Source organism: Megachile rotundata, chromosome 11 (genome assembly GCF_050947335.1).
Source record: "Megachile rotundata isolate GNS110a chromosome 11, iyMegRotu1, whole genome shotgun sequence".
In the NCBI taxonomy this organism is placed as follows: domain Eukaryota; kingdom Metazoa; phylum Arthropoda; class Insecta; order Hymenoptera; family Megachilidae; genus Megachile; species Megachile rotundata.
Genome location: NC_134993.1, coordinates 13,187,420 through 13,208,696, shown reverse-complemented (window position 1 = coordinate 13,208,696; position 21,277 = coordinate 13,187,420). Strand labels below are relative to the sequence as shown.

Here is a 21,277-nt window from a genome sequence, read left to right as displayed (position 1 = left end):
TTTTGGGATCTACGAATTTGTGAATCTAGGGAATTTGGGATTCCAGGGATGTTGAAATTTTGGGATTTGGAAATCTAGGAATTTTGGGATTTGGGGGTTTTTGGGATCTAGGGGTTTCTGAGATCTAGAGATTTTAGAGTGTAGAAATTTGGGAATATAGGAATTTTGGGACGTAGGAATTTGGTCATGTAGAAATTTGAGTTTATAGGAATTTTGGAATGTAATTACCTCCCCAACTCCCCAGATCCCAAAATCTCCACCAAATTTCCATATCCTACACCTTCCCAAATTCCCTAAAGATCCCAAGTCCCATAACCTGAGTACTGCAGTTTAACCGAGAATAAAGAAGGCGATTCAGGTGAACGATTTCGAATACATATCTCGTTCCGCCCGCGAATTTCCAGCGCGATGTCACGGTTCCATGCAAATAGCGAGCGAATGCAGGAAACGGAAGTCGTTGGATGCGTTCCAAGAAATCCGAAGCTTTAACGAAACTCGCCAGAGTAAATTTCGTCGGTTAAACAATGCGAGCCACCGATGCACCTGTATCTCGGTTGAATTATTGATTCCGTTCAGGATACGCGCGCAGCGTTCGGAAAACGGAGATTCCTTGGGAAAACAGGTGACGCTGTTAAAAATACATAGCTGCGATAAATCAAATAAACACGGTTAAATAAACGACGTCTTTCGTGAGGATTTCTTTCATTTAATTAAATCGTAGGTTTATCGGTTTCTGTGTTAATTAAGCGGGGAAAAAGACAAAAAGCGTTGGAAAAAGATTCATCGATTTTCCGTCACCTCTTACGAGATCGCCGGCTTCGCGATCGCGTAACGTTTCTAGGAACACTCTATAAATTCCGCGCCGTTAAGTCGATTTAAACTATTTCAATTGACGAGATACTCGGAGCTTCTACGGGCTCCGTTCTATGAATCGCCGCGAACGGCCCATCAATCTTCATTCCTGTCGATTGATACGGGGATAGGCGCGACCAGGGCCATCGGTTAATCGACCAAAGGTGTCAAATCGTTCCTAGGAATCGATTTCTTTACGCGATGAAAAAATGCTGACCTGCGATTTATAACACAATGTCTTATAGGAACATAATGTCTTGTCTTAGGAGGATTGGATGTTCGTGGTGCGGCGGTTCGCTTCGAATTACTCGAACATTTTTATTATACAGCTTGACGGTAAGTTTGACTGACTACTGGTATTTAATTCAGAATTAAAAATCAATAAGCGAACGATGGAATATAAAGATTAATATGTACACGTTTGTTTGTGTCGAAAAGAATTTAAATGTGGGCGAACATATCGGAAGATGTAATGTGGTCAGAGGTTGATGTAGTGCGCATGCGCAGTAGTTTTCTTTAAATTACCTACATTATATTATTTTTATTAAATTACGCACAGCTTGACGGATTAATACTAGCTATCTGTATTTAACTGAATACCAAAAATAAATAAACGAAGGATAAAATAGAAATTAACATACACAAGTTTGTTTGTCTCGAAAAGAATTTAAATAAGTGCGAACATATCGAAAGAAGTAATGTTTGACGTTGTGCGCATGCGCCGCGGTTTACTTCGAGTCATCTCTCAAACATTTATATTAAATTACATTCCGCTTGACATTAAGCTTGACTAACTACCAGTATTTAATTCAGAATTGAAAATCGATAAATGAGCGATAGAATATAAATTAGTATACACACATTTGTCTATCTCAATAATAATTTTAAATACGGGTGAACATATCGAAAGAAGTAATGTCTGCGTTTGGCGTTATGCGCATGCGCCGCGGTTTACTTCAAGTCGTCTCTCAAACATTTATATTAAATTACATTCAGCTTGACTAACTATGTACCCTCAAATCCCTAAAAACTCCACCTGCCTTTTGCACCTACCTTTCTCCCTCACATAAAATTTGTATATCAATGCCCTCAAACGAGTATTGTATCCCATTTCCCCCGCACATCGGTATTTTCCCTAAGGAAGGTGAGCTCCTCTCCACGTTCACCGTACACAACCGCGATCCTAACTCGGAGACTTCTCAGCGACAGCTACCCGTTACACCAAAATTTCCCTGGGAATTTCCATTTATGCGATCGCGTCGCGCACGAGTAACTACTCTACGGTGCCTTCTCGAATGCGCGAAACGTCTCTCGCTTCCGCGGCGATTAATTAAGAGCCTCGCACACAGCCGCGTGCAAGTTGGAAGGAACGCTCTATAGAACAGGATCCTATCCACAAACACGTTCATGGATTTCATCGCGTGAACAAGAACCTTCTCGTTCGGGGAAATTGTGCTGGGTGAATCGTGCATCTTTTCATTGAAGGATGCGTGCAAGAAACTGACGAGGTCGTATTAAAATTCAAGATGGAACTGTCTTACGGGGATGAACTTACATTGTGTGTCTTTTTGCTTGGATTGAGATATTAAGTTTTTGCGGTTCTTAATTTTAGTTACGACTTAATTTATGGGTGGGTCGGAACTGTCACTTGTATGGCGTACATTATTTTTACTTACATTATGACACTAATCTTTCGCTCTTCTTAACTTCTTTTAGCTGCTCTTTAATTTAGAGAAGAATTTGCAGTTTCACTTATATCGTGTACATCATTTTTACTTACATTATGACACTAATTCTTTGCTCTTCTTAATATGTTGTACCTACTTTTTAATTTACAGAAGAATTTGCAGTTTCACTTATATCGTGTACATCGTTATTACTTAAATTATGACGCTAATTCTTCGCTCTTCTCAATTGCTTTTACCTACTATTCAATTTACAGAAGGTTTCGCACTTTCACTTATATCGTGTACATCATTTTTCCTCATATTAAGACTTGCCCTTCTTAATTTCTTTAACTACAAACTCTTTAATTTACAGACGAGTCTAAACTATCGCGTATATCGTTTCGAGATAATCAGACCTAGGAGCACAGACCCATAATTACGAAGCATAATTTAATGCAAGTATAAAATGACTCCTTTCCTGCAATCAGGATTTTCGAACAAACGCGTGACGTAATTTCCCGTCAGAACGAAATGAAACGAGCAAGGACGGGCCGAAATAATTAAACGGCACATCGTAATCCGTGATGACAGATCCCGTTGTCCCAGGCAGACGGGACTCGTTCGTCAAATTCCAGCCGGCTGAATCAGGACAGATTAAGTTTCCAGGGAGGAGACAGTTTCGCGTGCGTAGGCACGGGTCAGCCAGGATTAAGTGTCTATGCCGCGATTTCTCTACGTTTCACAAAGTGCATCCGGCACGTACAATGGTCCCCTACTAAATTTTCACCGTTTATTTTACTCCTTTCTCTACATATGCACTTTTTCTCATTCCGCACGAAGTGATATTCGTTCGAGTTCACGCTTTTATTAACATATTTTTAGGGGTCCATTATTCAAAAAATATTTTAGATAAAAATATGTAAGGACTAACATATTGAGTCCCTCGTTTGTCTCAAGAGCAAATTTGCCCACCTTTGTTCTTTCAGAATACAGAAATTTGCAGAAGACTAAAAGGCATCTTAAATCAAGTTTGCACACTGTAGAGGATTGCACAGTCCAATTAAATGCAAGGTTTAACCCGTGTCGATAAGAGGGTCGAAAGAAAAGCCGTGAGGTCAAGTCGGAGACGGAAGAGAGGAAGAACCGGGTCGCGAGAAGAATGAAGAGAAAAAGAAGGAGAGGAGCAGGGTCACGGGTCTTTGGTCTCCATTGGCCGGTTTTCCTTTTGTCTTTCGTTTTGTCGTCGAGACTCTCGATCATCGTGGCGAGATAGTTGAGTCGGATGCCTATGGGTGGTCCATTGGGGCTCATATTCTGGGCTTCGGATTAAACGAGATCGATACTGCTTTGGCAAGAATAGTTAGACTTGTATATTTTGTATTTTTGTAGCGAACATAGACAGTGATGACTGACTATGAATATAATATATAGAGACTGACTATGAATACACTATGTAGTGACTGACTATAAATACACTTCGTAGAGACTGACTATGAATGCACTATGTAGAGACTGACTATAAATACTCTATGTAGTGACTGACTATTAATACACTACGTACAGACTGACTATGAATATACTTCGTAGAGACTGACTATGAATACACTATGTAGTGACTGACTATAAATACACTATGTAGAGTCTGACTATAAATACACTATATAAAGTCTGACTATAAATACAGTATGTAGTGACTGACTATAAATACACTATGTAGAGTCTGACTATAAATACAGTTCGTAGAGACTGACTAAGAATATACTTTGTAGAGACTGACTATAAATACACTATGTAGAGTCTGACTATAAATACAGTATGTAGTGACTGACTATAAATACACTTCGTAGAGACTGACTATGAATATACTTTGTAGAGACTGACTATAAATACACTATGTAGAGTCTTACTATAAATACACTATATAGAGTCTGACTATAAATACACTATGTAGTGACTGACTATAAATACACTATGTAGTGACTGACTATAAATACACTCTGCAATGACTGACTATGAATGTACCATGTAAAGACAAAACTGACTATAAATACACTACTTAAAGACTGACTATCAATACACTATGTAATGACTGACTATAAACACACTCTGCAATGACTGACTATGAATGTACCATGTAAAGACAAGACTGACTATGAATACTCTATGTAACCATTGACTATAAATACACTACGTAGTGACTGACTATGAATACACTATGCAACCATTGACTATAAATACTCCATGCACTGAATGACTATGAATACACTGTGTAATGATTAACTATAAATACACAATGCACTGAATGACTATGAATACACTGTGTAATGATTAACTATAAATACACAATGCACTGAATGACTATGAATACACTGTGTAATGATTAACTATAAATACACAATGCACTGAATGACTATGAATACACTGTGTAATGATTAACTATAAATACACAATGCACTGAATGACTATGAATACACTGTGTAATGATTAACTATAAATACACAATGCACTGAATGACTATGAATATACTATGCCATCAGTGATTATGAATACACTAAGTAACGACTGACTATGAGTACACAATGTAACGACTGACAATGAATACACTCTGCAATAACCGATTACGAATACACTAACAATAAGTAACGACTGACTATACCCTCCGATACACTATGTACCCAAATGAGTACCTTGCTGCAACACAGCTAATAAATAAGCTTCACCACCACGTTAAAAAGCGACAAAACCAGATCCTTAAAAATGAACTAACAATAAGACCTCTAAGTCATGCGATCTCGATCAGCGTGCGATAAGCGTGGAAAAACACCAGCGCCGTCTAATTGGAATATTTTTGTGATCAGAGTCAGACGAATCGCAGTCGGTGAGAATCGAGATGGTCAAGTTTCGAGATCGAGGGTACCGCGGAATCGGCACGCGAAAAAGGGGGCGATTCTTAGCTCGGTAAGAGAGCAAGGTATCATTACCGTAATGACGGAGCTGGAAGAACGAAAGGAGAGACGAAGAGGATTCCAAGGAATTTCTTGCCCGCCGATCTCTCCTTCTCGTTCCGTGGAAGAACGCTCCTTGTTGCACGCCCCAGCTGGACTTCGAGTTTGTCCCGACGTTATTACGTCCATAATGCCCAGCGGAGGGAAGGGCTGCCGCAAAAAGGCTAATCACGTGGACCCGCAATCGCACTCGCCGACCCTGACGACTTCTGCGTCGAGGTTACCTGTTCACTCGAGAAACACCGCCAAGGCTTGAAATTTCCATTGCGACGTCGAAGAGGTAATGCATCTCCGGCCATTTTGACTTTGCGCTATGCTTCTCCTAGTGATTCCACTTTTGTGTATGTCAGAATTTAGTTAACGGGTGAATATGAGGTCTGTGGTTCTGAGGATGTGGTTTTGGGGACCTGAGGATGTGGATGTGACAATTTGAGGATTTAAGCAGATGGAGATGCAAAGATGAATGAAAATTTCTAGTACGAGTTTCTAATTAAATCTAACAAATTTGTACAGTTGAACTAAATGAAGAGCACCGATTCACAGAAACGGGAATGATGGTAACAGAACTGGGAAAAGATATCGAAGATAGTAATCCTGTCCCGTGAGTAAACGGTTACCGAAAAGACCCTCCGAAATCGATACAGTTGGAACCGTAATGGTATTGCAGTGTCTAGTTACATTCTGGTTTTGGGCATTATCCTAGCAGCGTCGGATGCGGTTACTAATTGGAGGACAGGTTTGCGGGAGAATTTCGAAATTTACCCGCGAGACACGTGCTCGAACGAAAGCATTTGCATTCGCGGAAACCACGGACAACGTGGGGTGTCTGCAAGCGATTATACGTCGACCAAACCACCTCCGTGCTAGAACAATACTTTACAGGATTAATTTCTATTGCTCGGCTCGCTTCCGCTTACGAAACACGCTTCATCGACGAATCGACAGATGCGCGTTCGTTTCAGCGGAGAGTACTCTGTTGTAATTAATTGGGAACAATCGAATTGGACGAGTTCGTTATCGCTATAACGGGGATTCGATCCATTAATCGGATATACTGATGTCAACTAATGAGTTGGTACCGAAAGAAGCTTATCCCTTCCAGTTACCGCCGTCAGAAATTTTAGATTCTATTAAAGTTTTTAGTGGTACAAAAACCTTGTGATGAAGAATTCAATATTGCTATAATATTATACATATAAAATATTATATATATACAGGGAGTCTCACAACTGGTGTATATACAAATGTCAACAGACAAGTTGGCGCGAGGTCAAAGTAAAAGAGACGCAACTATTTTCAAACCTTCAGTCTTCATTAGATTCTATTACATCTCTTGGTGGTGCAACTTTGTGACGAGCAATTCCATATTACTATAATAAGGTGTCAACTGGTATATGTACCGATGTCGACCCACGAGTTGAGACCCAACAAGTCTCTCCCTTCCACTTACATTTCGGCAAATAAGAATAATGACAGCAAGTAATTCGTGCTATCCTTTGTCCATCATTTTCGCCTAATTCGAGCCAATACCGAAAATACGTGCGAGTCTAGACATTTCTCTTCCGACCAATTGGGTCCTTCCAAACCTGGCTCAGCCTCGCGCCAATTCCTGCCGCGACTACGGTATGTACCGTAGACAACCCTGTTCCTGGCGCGTAGGAGCCAGGTTTAAGGGACGCCACCGTAGAACAGTCCCATGTCGCGTTCCGACGTTCGCTACTCGAAACGTTTCACTGTCTTGTTCTTTCGCTCGATCGTGCCGATACCGGCGAAAATCTGAGCATTTTTCTATTCCGATCGGAGCCGTCCGAACACCTGGCACTCGCCGACTCACGGTACAACTCGTGTGGATGGTCATCGCTTGGTCCCGGCCATATAAACGGAGGAGCGATTTCGGAGGATCGATGTTACGACACCGGTAGCTAAATCCCTAGATTCCGAAATTTCTACATGTCTATAGCGTTGGATGTCCATATCCTTCGATTTGTAGATTCCTAAATTCCTGTAGATCAATACCTACACCCAGATCTCGATATCCCATGATCAATACCTAAACTACTAAACTCTTATCGAACAGCAAATCTTTGCTAGCGTAACTTTGTGTCTTTCGCGGAAGAAGTCAATTTATTATTAACAAAATTTCTTGGAAATCGAATCAAAGTCGCGCCTGAATGCGTTACGAACGCGTCTTCGGTGCGTCACGACTAAATTACGAGTGCGTCACTGACGCGTCTCGATCAGAGTCTCAATTGAGTCCAACTCATGGGTTGACATCAGTACACTGTTTTATCAGAGCGTGTGACATTTATTCTACGCTAACGACATAACTGGCATACATTCGATCGGAACTCGGATTAATAAAAACAAAATAATTACAGAGTAAACTGCAATGTAGCTTCTGAGTGCCAACGGCAGAATACTGTATCGTATAATTGAACCGAAATTAATTATCCTGGTCACCGTGCCGTTCTACCTGTTCTCTCCGTTCCGTGTCCTTTGAAGATGACCGGAAGCCCGTTGTGTATCCGGCGATAATCACTTGGGGTATTTCGCTAAGCTCCTATCAAGCGTTTCGAGAACAGGTAGGTATTTCACGGCTCCCCCGTGGCTTCCGTAAACGCGATATATGCTCGTTCTAGGATCAAAGAGAAATTCCGATACTCCCCCATCGAGCACGTCCCTTAATTAATGGTTCGATACTGTTCGCGTTCCATCTCCGTTGTAACGCGTCGTCCCTTCGTTTCTATCAAGCTTACTTTCATTTAAGTCAAGTCTCTCGTTTCGATCTCGTATTCGAGAATCCACAAGCTTCTTTATTTCATGTATCAAACGGAAAATAGTGCTTGCAACTTTGCACCATAGAGACTCTCATGTTGAGTGCGTCACGTGTTGGATTCAATGCGTCACGTGTCAAATCGAACTTGAGTGCGTCACATGTCAACTTGAGTGCGTCACGTGTCAAATTAAACTTGAGTGCGTCACATGTCAACTTGAGTGCGTCACGTGTCAAATCGAACTTGAGTGCGTCACATGTCAACTTGAGTGCGTCGCGTGTCAAATTAAACTTGAGTGCGTCACATGTCAACTTGAGTGCGTCACGTGTCAAATTAAACTTGAGTGCGTCACATGTCAACTTGAGTGCGTCACATGTCAACTTGAGTGCGTCACGTGTCAAATTAAACTTGAGTGCGTCACATGTCAACTTGAGTGCGTCACGTGTCAAATCGAACTTGAGTGCGTCACATGTCAACTTGAGTGCGTCATATATTAACTTGAGCGAGTCACGTGTCAAATCAAGTGCGTCACATGTCAACTTGAGTGCGTCACATCAACTTAAGTGCGTCACGTATCAAATCGAATTTGAGTGCGTCACATGTCAGTTTGAGTGCGTCATGTGTCGAATTGAAACCGTAAAAACTAATACTTATAAATGTAGTAGGTTAACTTACCTAGATACCCTGTGCTGAGCGATCCTCCCTTGACTCGGTAACGTCACGTTGCTGTCGCTTTTCGACCAGGTGACCGAATTTTTCGCGTCCGGAAGCTCGACTTTTCCCAGGTAAGCTTCGCAAAACAATCTCGCTGCACCTCCCAAGGGAACCAATTGCGAGGTTGGCTTGTACGTCGGCAGTGGTTTACCCGTATATCCGCCGGACTTCTCTCCTAAAAGCATACGGCGAACGTCTCGTAAAATATTTGACAACCTCCGGTACACTCTGCAACCTTCCCGCGGATAACACGTCGCCACTTTTTTTATTCGCAAACTTTCATATTTCCAAATTCCCGAAGCTTGCAAATACTTTGCAAGTATTTTCATTTTCAACTTTCTTAATTTACGCGTAAACAGATTTTGAAACTTTAGGTTTTCAAATTTCTCTAGTTTGAAGTTCTTGAATTTCCATATGCTCTCATATCGCAAAATTCAGAAGACTAAATCCCTACATTTGCAAGTTTCTACGTTGCTAAATTACACATGAAAAATTTAACTTTTCACGTATGACTAAATCCACCTTCTACCCTGTCTCTTCTCCAGAAATATTTGCAGTGGACTGTACAGGGTATTTTATCGATTGTATCTCCCCTAATCCGTGGTTTTAGGAGCGGTGACCGTCGTCCTAATTCGATCCCAGTATTTTCGCAATGGTTCTTAATTTAGCCTTTCTCCTTCGAAAAGCAACCGTTGACTTAGATTTGACCATAGATTCCACGATTTCTCCCCCGCAAAAGACCTTTCGAACTTCTGTCGAAATAGACTCGAAAGCGTCGAGGAAAGTTTCTTTGAACCGTCGCGAAACTCTTCAATTCCTCGCGGCTTTTGTCCCGCTTCGCGAACAGCCACGCAACAGGGATACACGAACGCGGATAGAGAGAAACCTTTTGTATCCAGCCGGAACAAACGAGCAGAAAGTATTTCATGGAAACGCGAACAACTCCTAATGGCTGGATTACAGTTAGACGAGAGTGGCGTTATTAAAGCGATTTTCATTTCCCGCGCGATTCATTCTTCGCTTCGTGCTACTTAAAATACCGTGTCCTGCTGCGTTCGTTGGAATAATTACGAACATTCGTTTCCTTCGGTGCTCGCTAATTACCCACGACCGGACCGGATTCGCTCTCGCGTTCCTTTTGCGTACCGAACTCTCGATTATATTAGCGTACATCTACATTAGTTTCAGATACAAGCAAAAAACATCTACGCCATACAAGTGAAAAACACTGATGAAAATTATACTTTCAATACCAGTGACAACGTTGTGTTACATACAAGTGAAAATGATGTATACTGTACAAGTAACAGTAATGTACACGATATAAGTGAAAACGATATACACTGTACAAGTGGACATTACCTATACGTTACAAGGTAAAATGAGGTATAATACATAAATAAAAATGATGTACACGTTACAAGTGAAGGTCGTCTACACGATATAAGTGAAAATGATATACACGATCGTAGTGACAGTAATATACATGCTACCAGTAAAAATAGTGTAAAAGACGCAATTAAAAATGATCTACATGATATATGTGAAAGTGTACGCGACACAAGAGGACGCCATATCAAAACTAAATAAAATAAAATAAAAAGTTAAAGTAGCTAATCTCTAATCATCTGTATCAACAGTTTTCGATTCGATTTATCAGAGAGTTTACTGACCCTTGACTTATATCGAGACTGCAGTAGATTCATCACCGATACATCTTTACGAGCCGATGCACACGAGCGGTTTGTTTCCGAGCGATTTCTCCGCGATCGTTAGAGAACGCATGGGAAAAATCGCTCGTCGATGAAATCCATATTAAATTCGTTACGACGAAAGAGGTTGATCTTCTCGTTATAAGGTTTTTATTATTAAAAACACGCGTTGACCGACCGAACGGAAGGCGATTCCGCCGCGCGAGGAAACGCGCTGGCGTATATTAAATGGCTACGCGCGCCGCTTAATATCCTGGACGCATCGTTTGACAGGAGCAAATGCAACTGCGTACACACGCGTGGAATCGCGTCACGCACGACGCGCGTTACGTGTGCGAGGTGCACAGAGGTTTCGGTGCAAATTAATCCGAGAACGTGCGAACTACGGAGTCCGATTTACACGGAACGCGGCGACGAAACGCTCGATTTTCGTGTCCATTTCGCGGCCGGGATTAATGATCGTTCGTAATCAGACGCCTGCGGAGAAAATCGGAATTTTCGCCGCGTGCTAACGCGTTCATTAATTCCGCACAGGCACGTATGCAACGACGGCGCTGAATAACTTTGAAAGAAATACCAACCTGTTCCTTGACACGGCGCTCGCGACTACGCGATCTGAGGGAGCGTCGAGACGCTTCGTCTCCTGCATCCAAGATTTCTCAGGATGGCTTTTGATACAAAAATTGAACTGGGGAACTGGATAAGGGGATGCAGGAAAGTTGAGGAAATAACGGATGTATACAAATATTGCACGGTTTCTATTCCCTTATTTTGTGTCTCTCTTTTTCGCCGATAGAGGGACACGTGACGTTACTTTCTCGCTGCTACCGAGTCCTCTTCTCAACACCTTAGAGTTAAATACAAAATGCCTGACATGTAACTTGCACTGGCGTTTAACTTTCACTCGTTTTTACATTATAGCAATAATTAGTTATTGCTTAAGGATTACTGTCAATTGTGATTAAGAAAATAATACTAGCAAAAGTATCGACGCCTCGGAAAGAGTTGGATAAAAAGTCGAGTCCCCCATCGGAATAACGTAATCCCGGGATAAGGAAGGTAGCTATCGTGGCGCTCGGAAGAGCCGATTTTCTCGGAGATTAATGGAAATCTTAAGCCCGTGGAAAAGCGTGAACGTGACGGTCGAGTGTCAGGCGTTAGAATAAAACGGAGGCCACAGTTTCCGAGTTATTACCTCTCGAGAGCCACCGTCTCCTCCGCCCTTGCTTCCGTGTTCATCGATTTCCCTTCGGAACCGGGGAAAGAGAAGAGGAGCAGAGAGGAGTACAAGTATTTGAATAAAGCTACCCACGCGCGATTCCGAGAAGCCCTGTTAAAACCGCGAAAGGAATCGCGTGCCCTTTCTTCGCCGGGATTCTTGGAAGTCTTCCTCGAGAAGTTGCTCCTCGTGCGTTTCCGTCGCGAAATCGCAAGACCTTCCTAGAAACCGCGGATTGTCGAACGTTCTTAGTTACGACACGATCCTACGACGGTCGCGAAAATCTCGGAACATTTCCAATTCCGAGCTCTTTTCTTGTTTCGCGATCCGGAAAGGAATCCTTTGCGTTCCGAGGAAACGCTTCGAGGTAGCTCGGCGGGGATTCGTTTTCCGATCGACTTTCTGTAGGGGAACAAGAGTCTCTTCACGGTTGATCGAAATGTTCTCTCCCCGCTTTACATCGTGAAACGAAGGGAACGAATGATGGTAATAAAACTGTCGAACCCTTCGGTCACCGCGTTTAGTTACTTGTACAACGCTTTTGGACCGCGATGGGCTACTTCAAATCGCCATTTCATTTAATAGGATCGTTTGAAGTTAGCAGTTTTTAAATTATTCTGCAATGTTACATATGTGATGTATAAACACAGTGAAACATAATAGAACACATATGCTGTATACACATACTCTCATACATGCACACATGCACACACATACATATACTCTCATACATGCACACATATGTGTATACATACTTTCATACATGCTATTACACACTCACATACACACACATACATATACTCTCATACATGCACACATATATACATACTTTCATACATGCAATCACATACTCTCATACATGCACACACATATACATACTTTCATACATGCAATCACATACTCTCATACATGCACACACATATACATACTCTCATTCATACACACACACATGTACATAATCTTATACATGTACACACAGACATATACTCTCATACATGCATACACATACATACATACACATATGCACATGTTCTCATGCATGCACACACACATGCATACATACACATATGCACATCTCATACATGCACACACATATGCATACATAGGTTCACAGACAACACTCTCTATTAGTGGATACATCAGACAAAACTCTATATTACTACACAAATAAAGATTGCATAGGCTTAGTCCATAGTTCTTTTCCATTTTTTTAAAGAACAGAATCAGGGACAGAAAGACGTAGGAGTGGCCGACACCGATGACCCACTGCCGGCCCTCGCGATCGATCCACGAGAATATCGTTTATTATCCACGGAATCGCGGTCTAGGGCAAACTTATTGCCCGCCGGTGCGTAAGAACAGCGCAGTAACGTGTGTCGGCCGTCACGGACGCTGCTCGCGAAACTTTTCTCTCTTGCGATAATAATTTCGGGTTAACGTAGGAAAATTGCGGGTTGCTGGAACGATGGTACGGTATATAGAAATTCATGAGTTTGAGAATTTGGAGATTTGCAAATTGGGAAGCTTTGAATTTCCTAAACTAAGTTTTAAAAATAATTTGATAAAGAATATGTGAAATTTTCTTTTAGCCTGCCCAGTTAAGTTTGTACCTCAAAAACAGAACCAAAACAAATTAACTCCATCAAGTTCCACTTCACAAAATATCCCAATAAACTAAGCTTTAAAAATAATTTGATAAAGAATATATTAAATTTTCTCTTAACCTGCAAAGTCCGTCAAAACGAACAAATTCCATCAGGTTCCACTTCACGAAATATCTAAATTCCCCGAAACTCCCAAAAATATCGTCAAGGAATAAAACACATGTCAATTTAAAAGACGTCAGCAAAGCGCGAAGCTTGTCCGTCAACTGTTAAATATAGTTTCCCCATTTGTACGAATGGTAAAAGGCGAAACCGAGCCAGGGCAGAGTTCGACCGGCAGAAATAGCCGAGGAGAGATGCATCAGCTAATTGCATTACTGGTAGCATCGTTGCTCGCAGACTCCTCTCGAGCTGGTACGCGTTTACTTAATGCATGGGCCACGCAACCGCTCTTCGAGCACTTAGCCCTGAGCTATTGCTCGTAACTCACCCTCCCGTGTCGCTTCAACCCTCTTCTAACGAAGGTTGAACGTATGTGCGTTCGAGGGGTTTGAATATTGCGCGGCGGTCTGCGCATGCGCGCGACGCTTGTAGCTTTACTGCAGTTAATTTCATTTTTAATTTATTTTTAATATATGGAAAAGGTTAATTTATGGAGCAAATATGTGGAGGAGGTTCTAAAGAGGTGAGAAGGTTTCGATGTACAAGTGGTGTTAATATAAAAATTGCTTATTTTTACGTTTAACATATATACGTTTTGTAGGAGTGCAATTTGGAAAACAATTAAGGAACAATTAAGTATTTAAGCAATTTAAATTGACAAAATATACAGAAAATATTTTAGGAAGAGAAGAAAGCTTCAATGTAAGGATAATATTAGTAAAATACTTGCGGGTTTGTGTAGAAACTTTTGTTATTTTAAATTGTATTTAGCGCAGGTCCGCGCTGCAGCCATCTCGCGCATGCGCAGTACCCTTCCTGACTCTCGTACCGCTTCTATACTTACATTTCATTTTTCTTTTTAATTACAAGCTTATAATTAAGTCCCGAGTTAAAATATATAAAGACAGCAGTAGAAAGAAGGATATTTCAATGTATGGATCATATTAACAAAATACTTGTGGGTTTGCGTAAAAACTTTTGTTATTTTAAATTGTATTTAGCGCAGGTCCGCGCTGCAGCCATCTCGCGCATGCGCAGTACCGTTCCAGACTCCCGAAGTGTTTCTATTCATACTTTTTATTTTTTCTTTTTTATTACAAGCTTATAATTAAGTCTCCAATTAAAATGTATATAGAAACAGTAATAATAGAGGAAAGTTTCAATACACAAGTATAAATAAAATTTTGATTAATTGTACTTTTATATGAATATTAAGTCACATAATATTTTATATGAATACACGAGGTGAGAAGTGCAAAATATTTCGAAAGACCTGCATGAGTACATTGCGCGTTAACATACGTTTGCGTTTTGCATTTAAGATACGAAAGAATGTGGGAAGTACACAAACTAAATACTGAATGGAAGTGTAAGTCATGTATGCATGTAATGTCCCCACATGTTGCTACACGTAAAAAGTCCCACGTTTCAAGCGAAACGTAATCTTGGAAGCCTTTCACTCTAAGGGCAAGTTCGACGAAAAACCGAAGGTTTAATCGTCCGGTAATCGGCTACGAGGAAAAGACTAATCGAGATTCCACGAAAGTAAAGCGACGCGATACGCGCGCTTCCGCGTCGACTTATCTCGATGCACGCCGCGCGCATCCGCACCGATAACCCTTCTGTCCTTTCCGTTTAATTTCCAAGAAAAAATCGATTCGTCACGCATCGCTAAATCATTCCTGTAACGGAGAATTACCTGGCCAATTTTCCTGGTCCTATCGATCTAGATAGGGTTTACGAAACTGATCGTTGGCCAAGTTTCGGCCCATTCGTTTCGCACGATAACGATCGCGAATTATGGGATGGTTGATGAACTCTCGAAACCCGATACTGTGAACTTGCAAATTTTCGGAGTTCGATGTGTACTCTAAAGTTGCGCGTTATTATTACAGTAAAATGTTATGCGGGAAGTAAAAGTACACAGAGAGTTTCGGCTTTCTGTATTTGTTAATACAGTATTCTCTCCGTAAATGTTGAAAAGATTTCTACCGTAAATGTTAAAATTTTATCTTCACTACTGGGGGGATCCCCTCGAAATCAGTCAAGAAACACGATCAGTCGTTGAAACGACGAGGATCGAATATCGGCGAGACACATACAAGCAAAGGAAAGATTGCAACTTTCTTATTTCTTACTATTTTTTCATGAAACTTTTACTGTCGTATTTGTCTAGTTTTCCCGATTAAAATGACACCATACACGATATAATTACGTTAACAATTGCGTGTGTAACGAGTGATTCAAGTTTTTAACATGAAAGAGGACGGCGAATGGGAAAGAAAGAGAGGCAGAAGGTTGAAGCGTTCAGCAAACACGAAAGACTCGTGCGTGTTCTGTCTTTTAAATTCAAAAATCAAAATTCTTTATTTTTGCTTTTTCGTCAATGGAACTTTTACCATCTTTGTCTCGTTTTTCTGATTAAAATGACACCAAACGCGATATGATCACGATCGTAATCACTTATGTAGCAAGCCATAAAAGTTTCGGGCTTTCACACTTACGGCAAACTTTACATTTACGGCAGAGAATTCCTCCTAACGGCTTGCTATACAAGTAACTATGATTTTAACTATACCGTGTTTGGTAGCATTTTAATCACAAAAACGAGACGAATACGATAATCAAAGCTTCATTCGCGAAAAGCAAAAATAAAGAATTTTGATTTTTGAATTTAAAAGACAGAACACGCACGAGTCTTTCACGTTTGTCGAACCTCAGTCCCTCTTTGTCTTTTTCTATGTTCGGCTCGCTACAAAGAATGTAGTACCTATTCCATAAATGTTACAATCGAGATCCGAAGTTTTAACATTTACGGAGAGAATACTGTACTTGTGAATATTTTATAGGGTATATGGTTGGAAAAGTCGAAGAAATCGATTTCGAAAACTTGTTGATTACTAGTTCGTTTAATACAAGGCTTGTAATAATAAAATTAATCAAATTCTGATTCAAGGTAAGCGAATCGCGCAGGTATTACGACATGGTGAATGCGCATGCGCAGAGAGAACAAACATGGCGGCCGACAAATACTTTAAACCCGCACATCCACTAGAGAATTTCCAATTAATATTTCTCAGTAACACATCTATATTTTCTCGTATTAAATCAGTTAAATTTCACAAAATCTTTGCAGATTAATTCCCTCACTACTTTCACCATAAAAAGAACAATTTACTTCAGAAATTTCTTCATCGAAAACTTCATCCAAAAAAGAACTCCATTTTGTACTAAAAGTAATTACAATTCCCTTACAATACTTACTTAATACTTACTTAAAGACCGTAAAGACCTAAGAAGTAGATCATAAAAGGAATTATACTTCGAAGTTTTTCCGAACTTCACAGAAGATTCCGTCTTCGTATAATATTCGAAGGAAATCAAAGCGAGCGGGTCTGAAATAAACCGGTAAATCGGAACCGAAGGGAACTCGAAACGACGAGCTTTGCATTATTAAAACGAACGTCAGCGAAGAGGGATCAAGTATTTGCTCTACGATCAGATCTCTTGTCCCCATATCGAGAAGTCTCGATTCATTTGCGTTTCTCTCGTCTCTTCGTTATTTTCCGCGTCGATTTTGTCGACGAATTTTAAGCCCTTAACCTACAATTTTCTGGACGGTTGCGTCGTTTGTAATTATACCTCAACGCGAGGATACAATAAATTACACTACTTATTGAAGTGCTTTTTTTTTAAATATACATTGATTTTCGTAGAGATAAAAAGTCAAGTACACATTATAATCCTTGACCATCGAAGTACCATTTATGACAATTTCACTTTTATGGCTATATGGCTATATTCACTTTTATGTCATATATGGAAAATTCTTTTATATCAAAATTATTACTGAATATGTTGATTACCATATATACATATATTTATTTCGTGAACACTGCGTCATGAGTGCGTCATTGATGCGTCAAGGTTGCATCTCTGGTGCGTCAAGAGTGTGTCATGAGTACATCACTCGTGCGTCAAGGTTGCATCTCTGGTGCGTTAAGAGTGTGTCATGAGTACATCATTGGTGCGTCAAGGTTGCATCTCTGGTGCGTCAAGAGTGTGTCATGAGTACATCATTGGCGCGTCAAGGGTGCGTCATGAGTGCGTTCCTGACGCTACATGAGTGCGTTCTTGGTGCGTCATGAGTGCGTCAAGGGTGCATAATGAGTGCGTCACTGGTAGGTCAAGGATGCGTCATTAGTACATTCTTGGTGTGTCAAGGATGCGTCATGAATGCGACCTGGTGCGTCAGTAGTGCGTCATGAGTACGTCCCTTGTGCGTCAAGAGAGCGTTCCTGGTGCGTCATGAGTGCGTCAAGGGTGCGTCATGAGTACATTCTTGGTGTGTCAAGGGTGCGTCAGTAGTACGTTATGAGTACGTCCCTTGTGCGTCAAGATTGCATTCCTGGTGCGTCATGAGTGCGTCAAGGGTGCGTCGAGTGCAACTTTGGTACGTCAAGGGTGCGTCATCGACGCGTTAAGAGTAAGTCATCGGTTCGTCACAAGTGCGTCATGGCCAGGAACCAACTAATTAATTTTATATAAATATTGAGGCAACTTACCGAGAACAGCCAGAGTGATATCTCCTTCGAGGATGGTCGTGTCGTTCCTCGCTCGACAGGAATATCGTCCAGCATCCGACGCTCTCACCTTCTGCGCGTAAATCGTCTGGTTCGCGCTTTCTGGATACAGGATGAAGTGACTGTCGCCACCTGGCCAAGGATAAGGCCTGTTATCCTTGTACCTGCAACACAAAGCCCAATACAATTAGTAATTAGTCTTACCAATTGGCGATTTCTTAAATGTATCATTAGGATATGGACTGAAAATCCTCAACGTGCATTCTAACTTAGAAATTTCACTTCAAACTAGTTTTCCCATGAACGACTGTACAAGTCATTTTACGTTTTGCCAGGTGTACAATTTTTGTGACGAGGTAGTTTCTGATTTTCTCTTCGTTCAGCTAGAATTTGCCCGGAGATGGAAACGCGACGTATCAAGGGTCCTCCGCGAGTGACCCAAGCAATAGACACGAATAGAAAACTGCGAACAAATACTCCGCTGCTAAGGTTAGCTTCCGACCAGACGCGACTAACAATCAAAAAGTACTCGATAGAATGTAACGACTCCGAGGTCTCGTTGCTGCTGGGGTAAACAATTCGTTTGAAAGTTGGAACGAAAAAACGTAACTCGCTAGAAACTTGTACCATCTCGCTGTAATATGCGAGGACCAAACACGGATACAAATATTTCTATCGAATTTATCGGCGTTGTTCGATGACCCTCTTTCGAACCTGGCTGACGCGTTCCATATGGATCACCGCGTTATTAAGAATTTGTTCGGGTAGTTGGAAATACTTGTATTAACCCGGTGTCCTACGGTCACTCGTCACGCACACATATGTGGACTCGTGTTCTCATCGCAGTTGAATTTTGCGTTCCAACTACAGCATCGTAAAACCCTAACTTTGAACTTTCTTTACTCAACATCGTAATTGATTGGAAAATTGTAAGTTGAGTAAAGAATTAAGACTCCCTAGAAACTTGTCAGAGTTTATAATCTGCCTCGATATTTTAACGCCTTAAGTATCCCGTTCCAGGAAGCCATGTGCCTCCTCGTTTTCAGGTGAAGCGATTAAATCCCGGTCGCGGGTTTTCGCGATTCCCGACAACGATTTCTTCTCCGCGAACGAGAACGGAGCTCGTTTTTCCGGCAAACGAGTGGAAATTGCGAATCGAAATTACGCGTGTTGAGTACGGGGCGTTCCCGTGGGACGAATAGCCAAGGGAACGCGAGAAACGTGCCGCGATGCTGTGAACAGCGAGGAAGGACATCGTATCGTACTGGCAGAGCCAGCGCTCGATCATTTCCATAATCAGAGCGTAAATCGTGGCGATAACGATGGGGTCCGATCGATCTAAGGAAGCACCCGGTGCTTCCGTACCGTGTAATTCCGCGATATCCTAGCGAAAAATCGCGTCCCGTAATATCGTGGACGCACGCGAGTTCTGGACAATTTACAACTATGTTCGCGGCTTCTTTACGAGCCGACGTTCGACTAACTTCCTTTCGGGTATTTGGATGTTTCAGCATTTGCTGTTTTATGATGCAGGCTTTTCTGAGTTTGAAATTTAGGGTTTCGCAAGAAGGGTAATATAGGCATTTGGAAACTTAGAAATTTAGAGATGTAGGAACTGAGATGTTAGCAAATTGGAAATTCGAAGATTCAGGGACCTAAAGCTGTTATTTGAGGATCCGAGGGTTTCGGAATTCAGGGATTCGATAGCTCGGTAATTTGATCAGACACTTCAGCTGCCGCGTCACATATAGATGATGCTTAAACAAATCCCCAACCCACATTCTTTATTTACACAACTGAAAATACTCGCATCACTTGCAATTACAAATAACGATCGCAGTAAACATCGCAGAAATATTACCAATTAAAAACAAAAATTATTAAATATACTATCCAACAAAAAGTTCGACTAATTCTCAATTCACTAACCCACGTTAAAGATCAATATTAAAGTAACATCTCCAACGAGAGAACCATCCATCAAATCAAAGGCCCCCAAAAAAAGCAGTCGTTCGAAATATCTGAATGCGTTTATGCGGGGTTGCCCACGCTCTGGACAAATCAATTTTCCAGGCCGGCGCGTTCGGTCGCACGGTTTCCAAGAACAACGAGCATAGCGTCATCGGAGTTGGCGTCAAACAGGCTTTCCAGGAAAATTAACTGAACGATTCTGGTCCGAAAACGAACGTAATATCGGTTAACGAGCGGTCGGTCGGAAAATATAGATCGCGGGGCTACGTTTGCGGAGATAATTGATCCTGCAGATTCCGAGAAACGATCGGCGATCATTGGTTATCGACGAGCTTACGTCTGCAGGTCCGCGAGAAAATTCGTGCTCGTCTATTCGCACGAACGTATGCTCCATTATGTCGTTAACGCGTCGCTTGGTCCAATAAAGGAGTATCGTGTTGGACACGAAGTACCGATGTCGACCGATGAGTTGGATGCAGGTAGAGCTGTTGGAGTTTCGTTTCATTTTTAAGAAATTTTGTTGTTAATTCTTTAGCTGATTAGTGGATTGATATTTTATCGATTAAAAGGAGTTCAAGCACTCTGTAATGTGGGATCTGACTGGCGACGCACTTGTGATGCACCGATGACGCACTCGACGCACCCATGACGCACTCAACGCATCCCTAACGCACCCATGACACATTCAATGCATTTTTGACGCACTCAACGCATTCTCGATACACCCATGACGCTTTCAATACATTCTTGACGCACCCATGACGCACTCAACGCATACTTGACGCACCCATGACGCATTCAATACATTCTTGACGCACTCAACGCATTCTTTACGCACCCATGACGCACTCAACGCATCCCTGACGCACCCGCAATAGACCTGGGACGCACCCATGACGCACCATTGGATTACTCGTGACGCACTGATGACGCACTCAACGCATACTCAACGCACCCATGACGCACTCCTAATGCATTCGTGACGCACCGATAAAGCAATACTGGCTTAGTCGT

At 41.6% G+C, this 21,277-nt stretch overlaps 1 protein-coding gene across 1 annotated transcript in view; it reads right to left on the bottom strand.

Moving 5' to 3' along the window:
• The window catches only part of LOC100884089 (interleukin-1 receptor accessory protein-like 1-B), a 115,906-nt gene that overhangs the window by 29,691 nt on the left and 64,938 nt on the right, over window positions 1-21,277 (bottom strand). The window contains exons 2-3 of the mRNA XM_076536876.1: window positions 18,275-18,456; window positions 8,974-9,187 (exon numbers count right to left, since the gene is read on the bottom strand). Coding sequence (XP_076392991.1) covers window positions 8,974-9,187; window positions 18,275-18,456 — 396 coding nt within the window. The remainder of the gene's footprint in view (window positions 1-8,973; window positions 9,188-18,274; window positions 18,457-21,277) is intronic.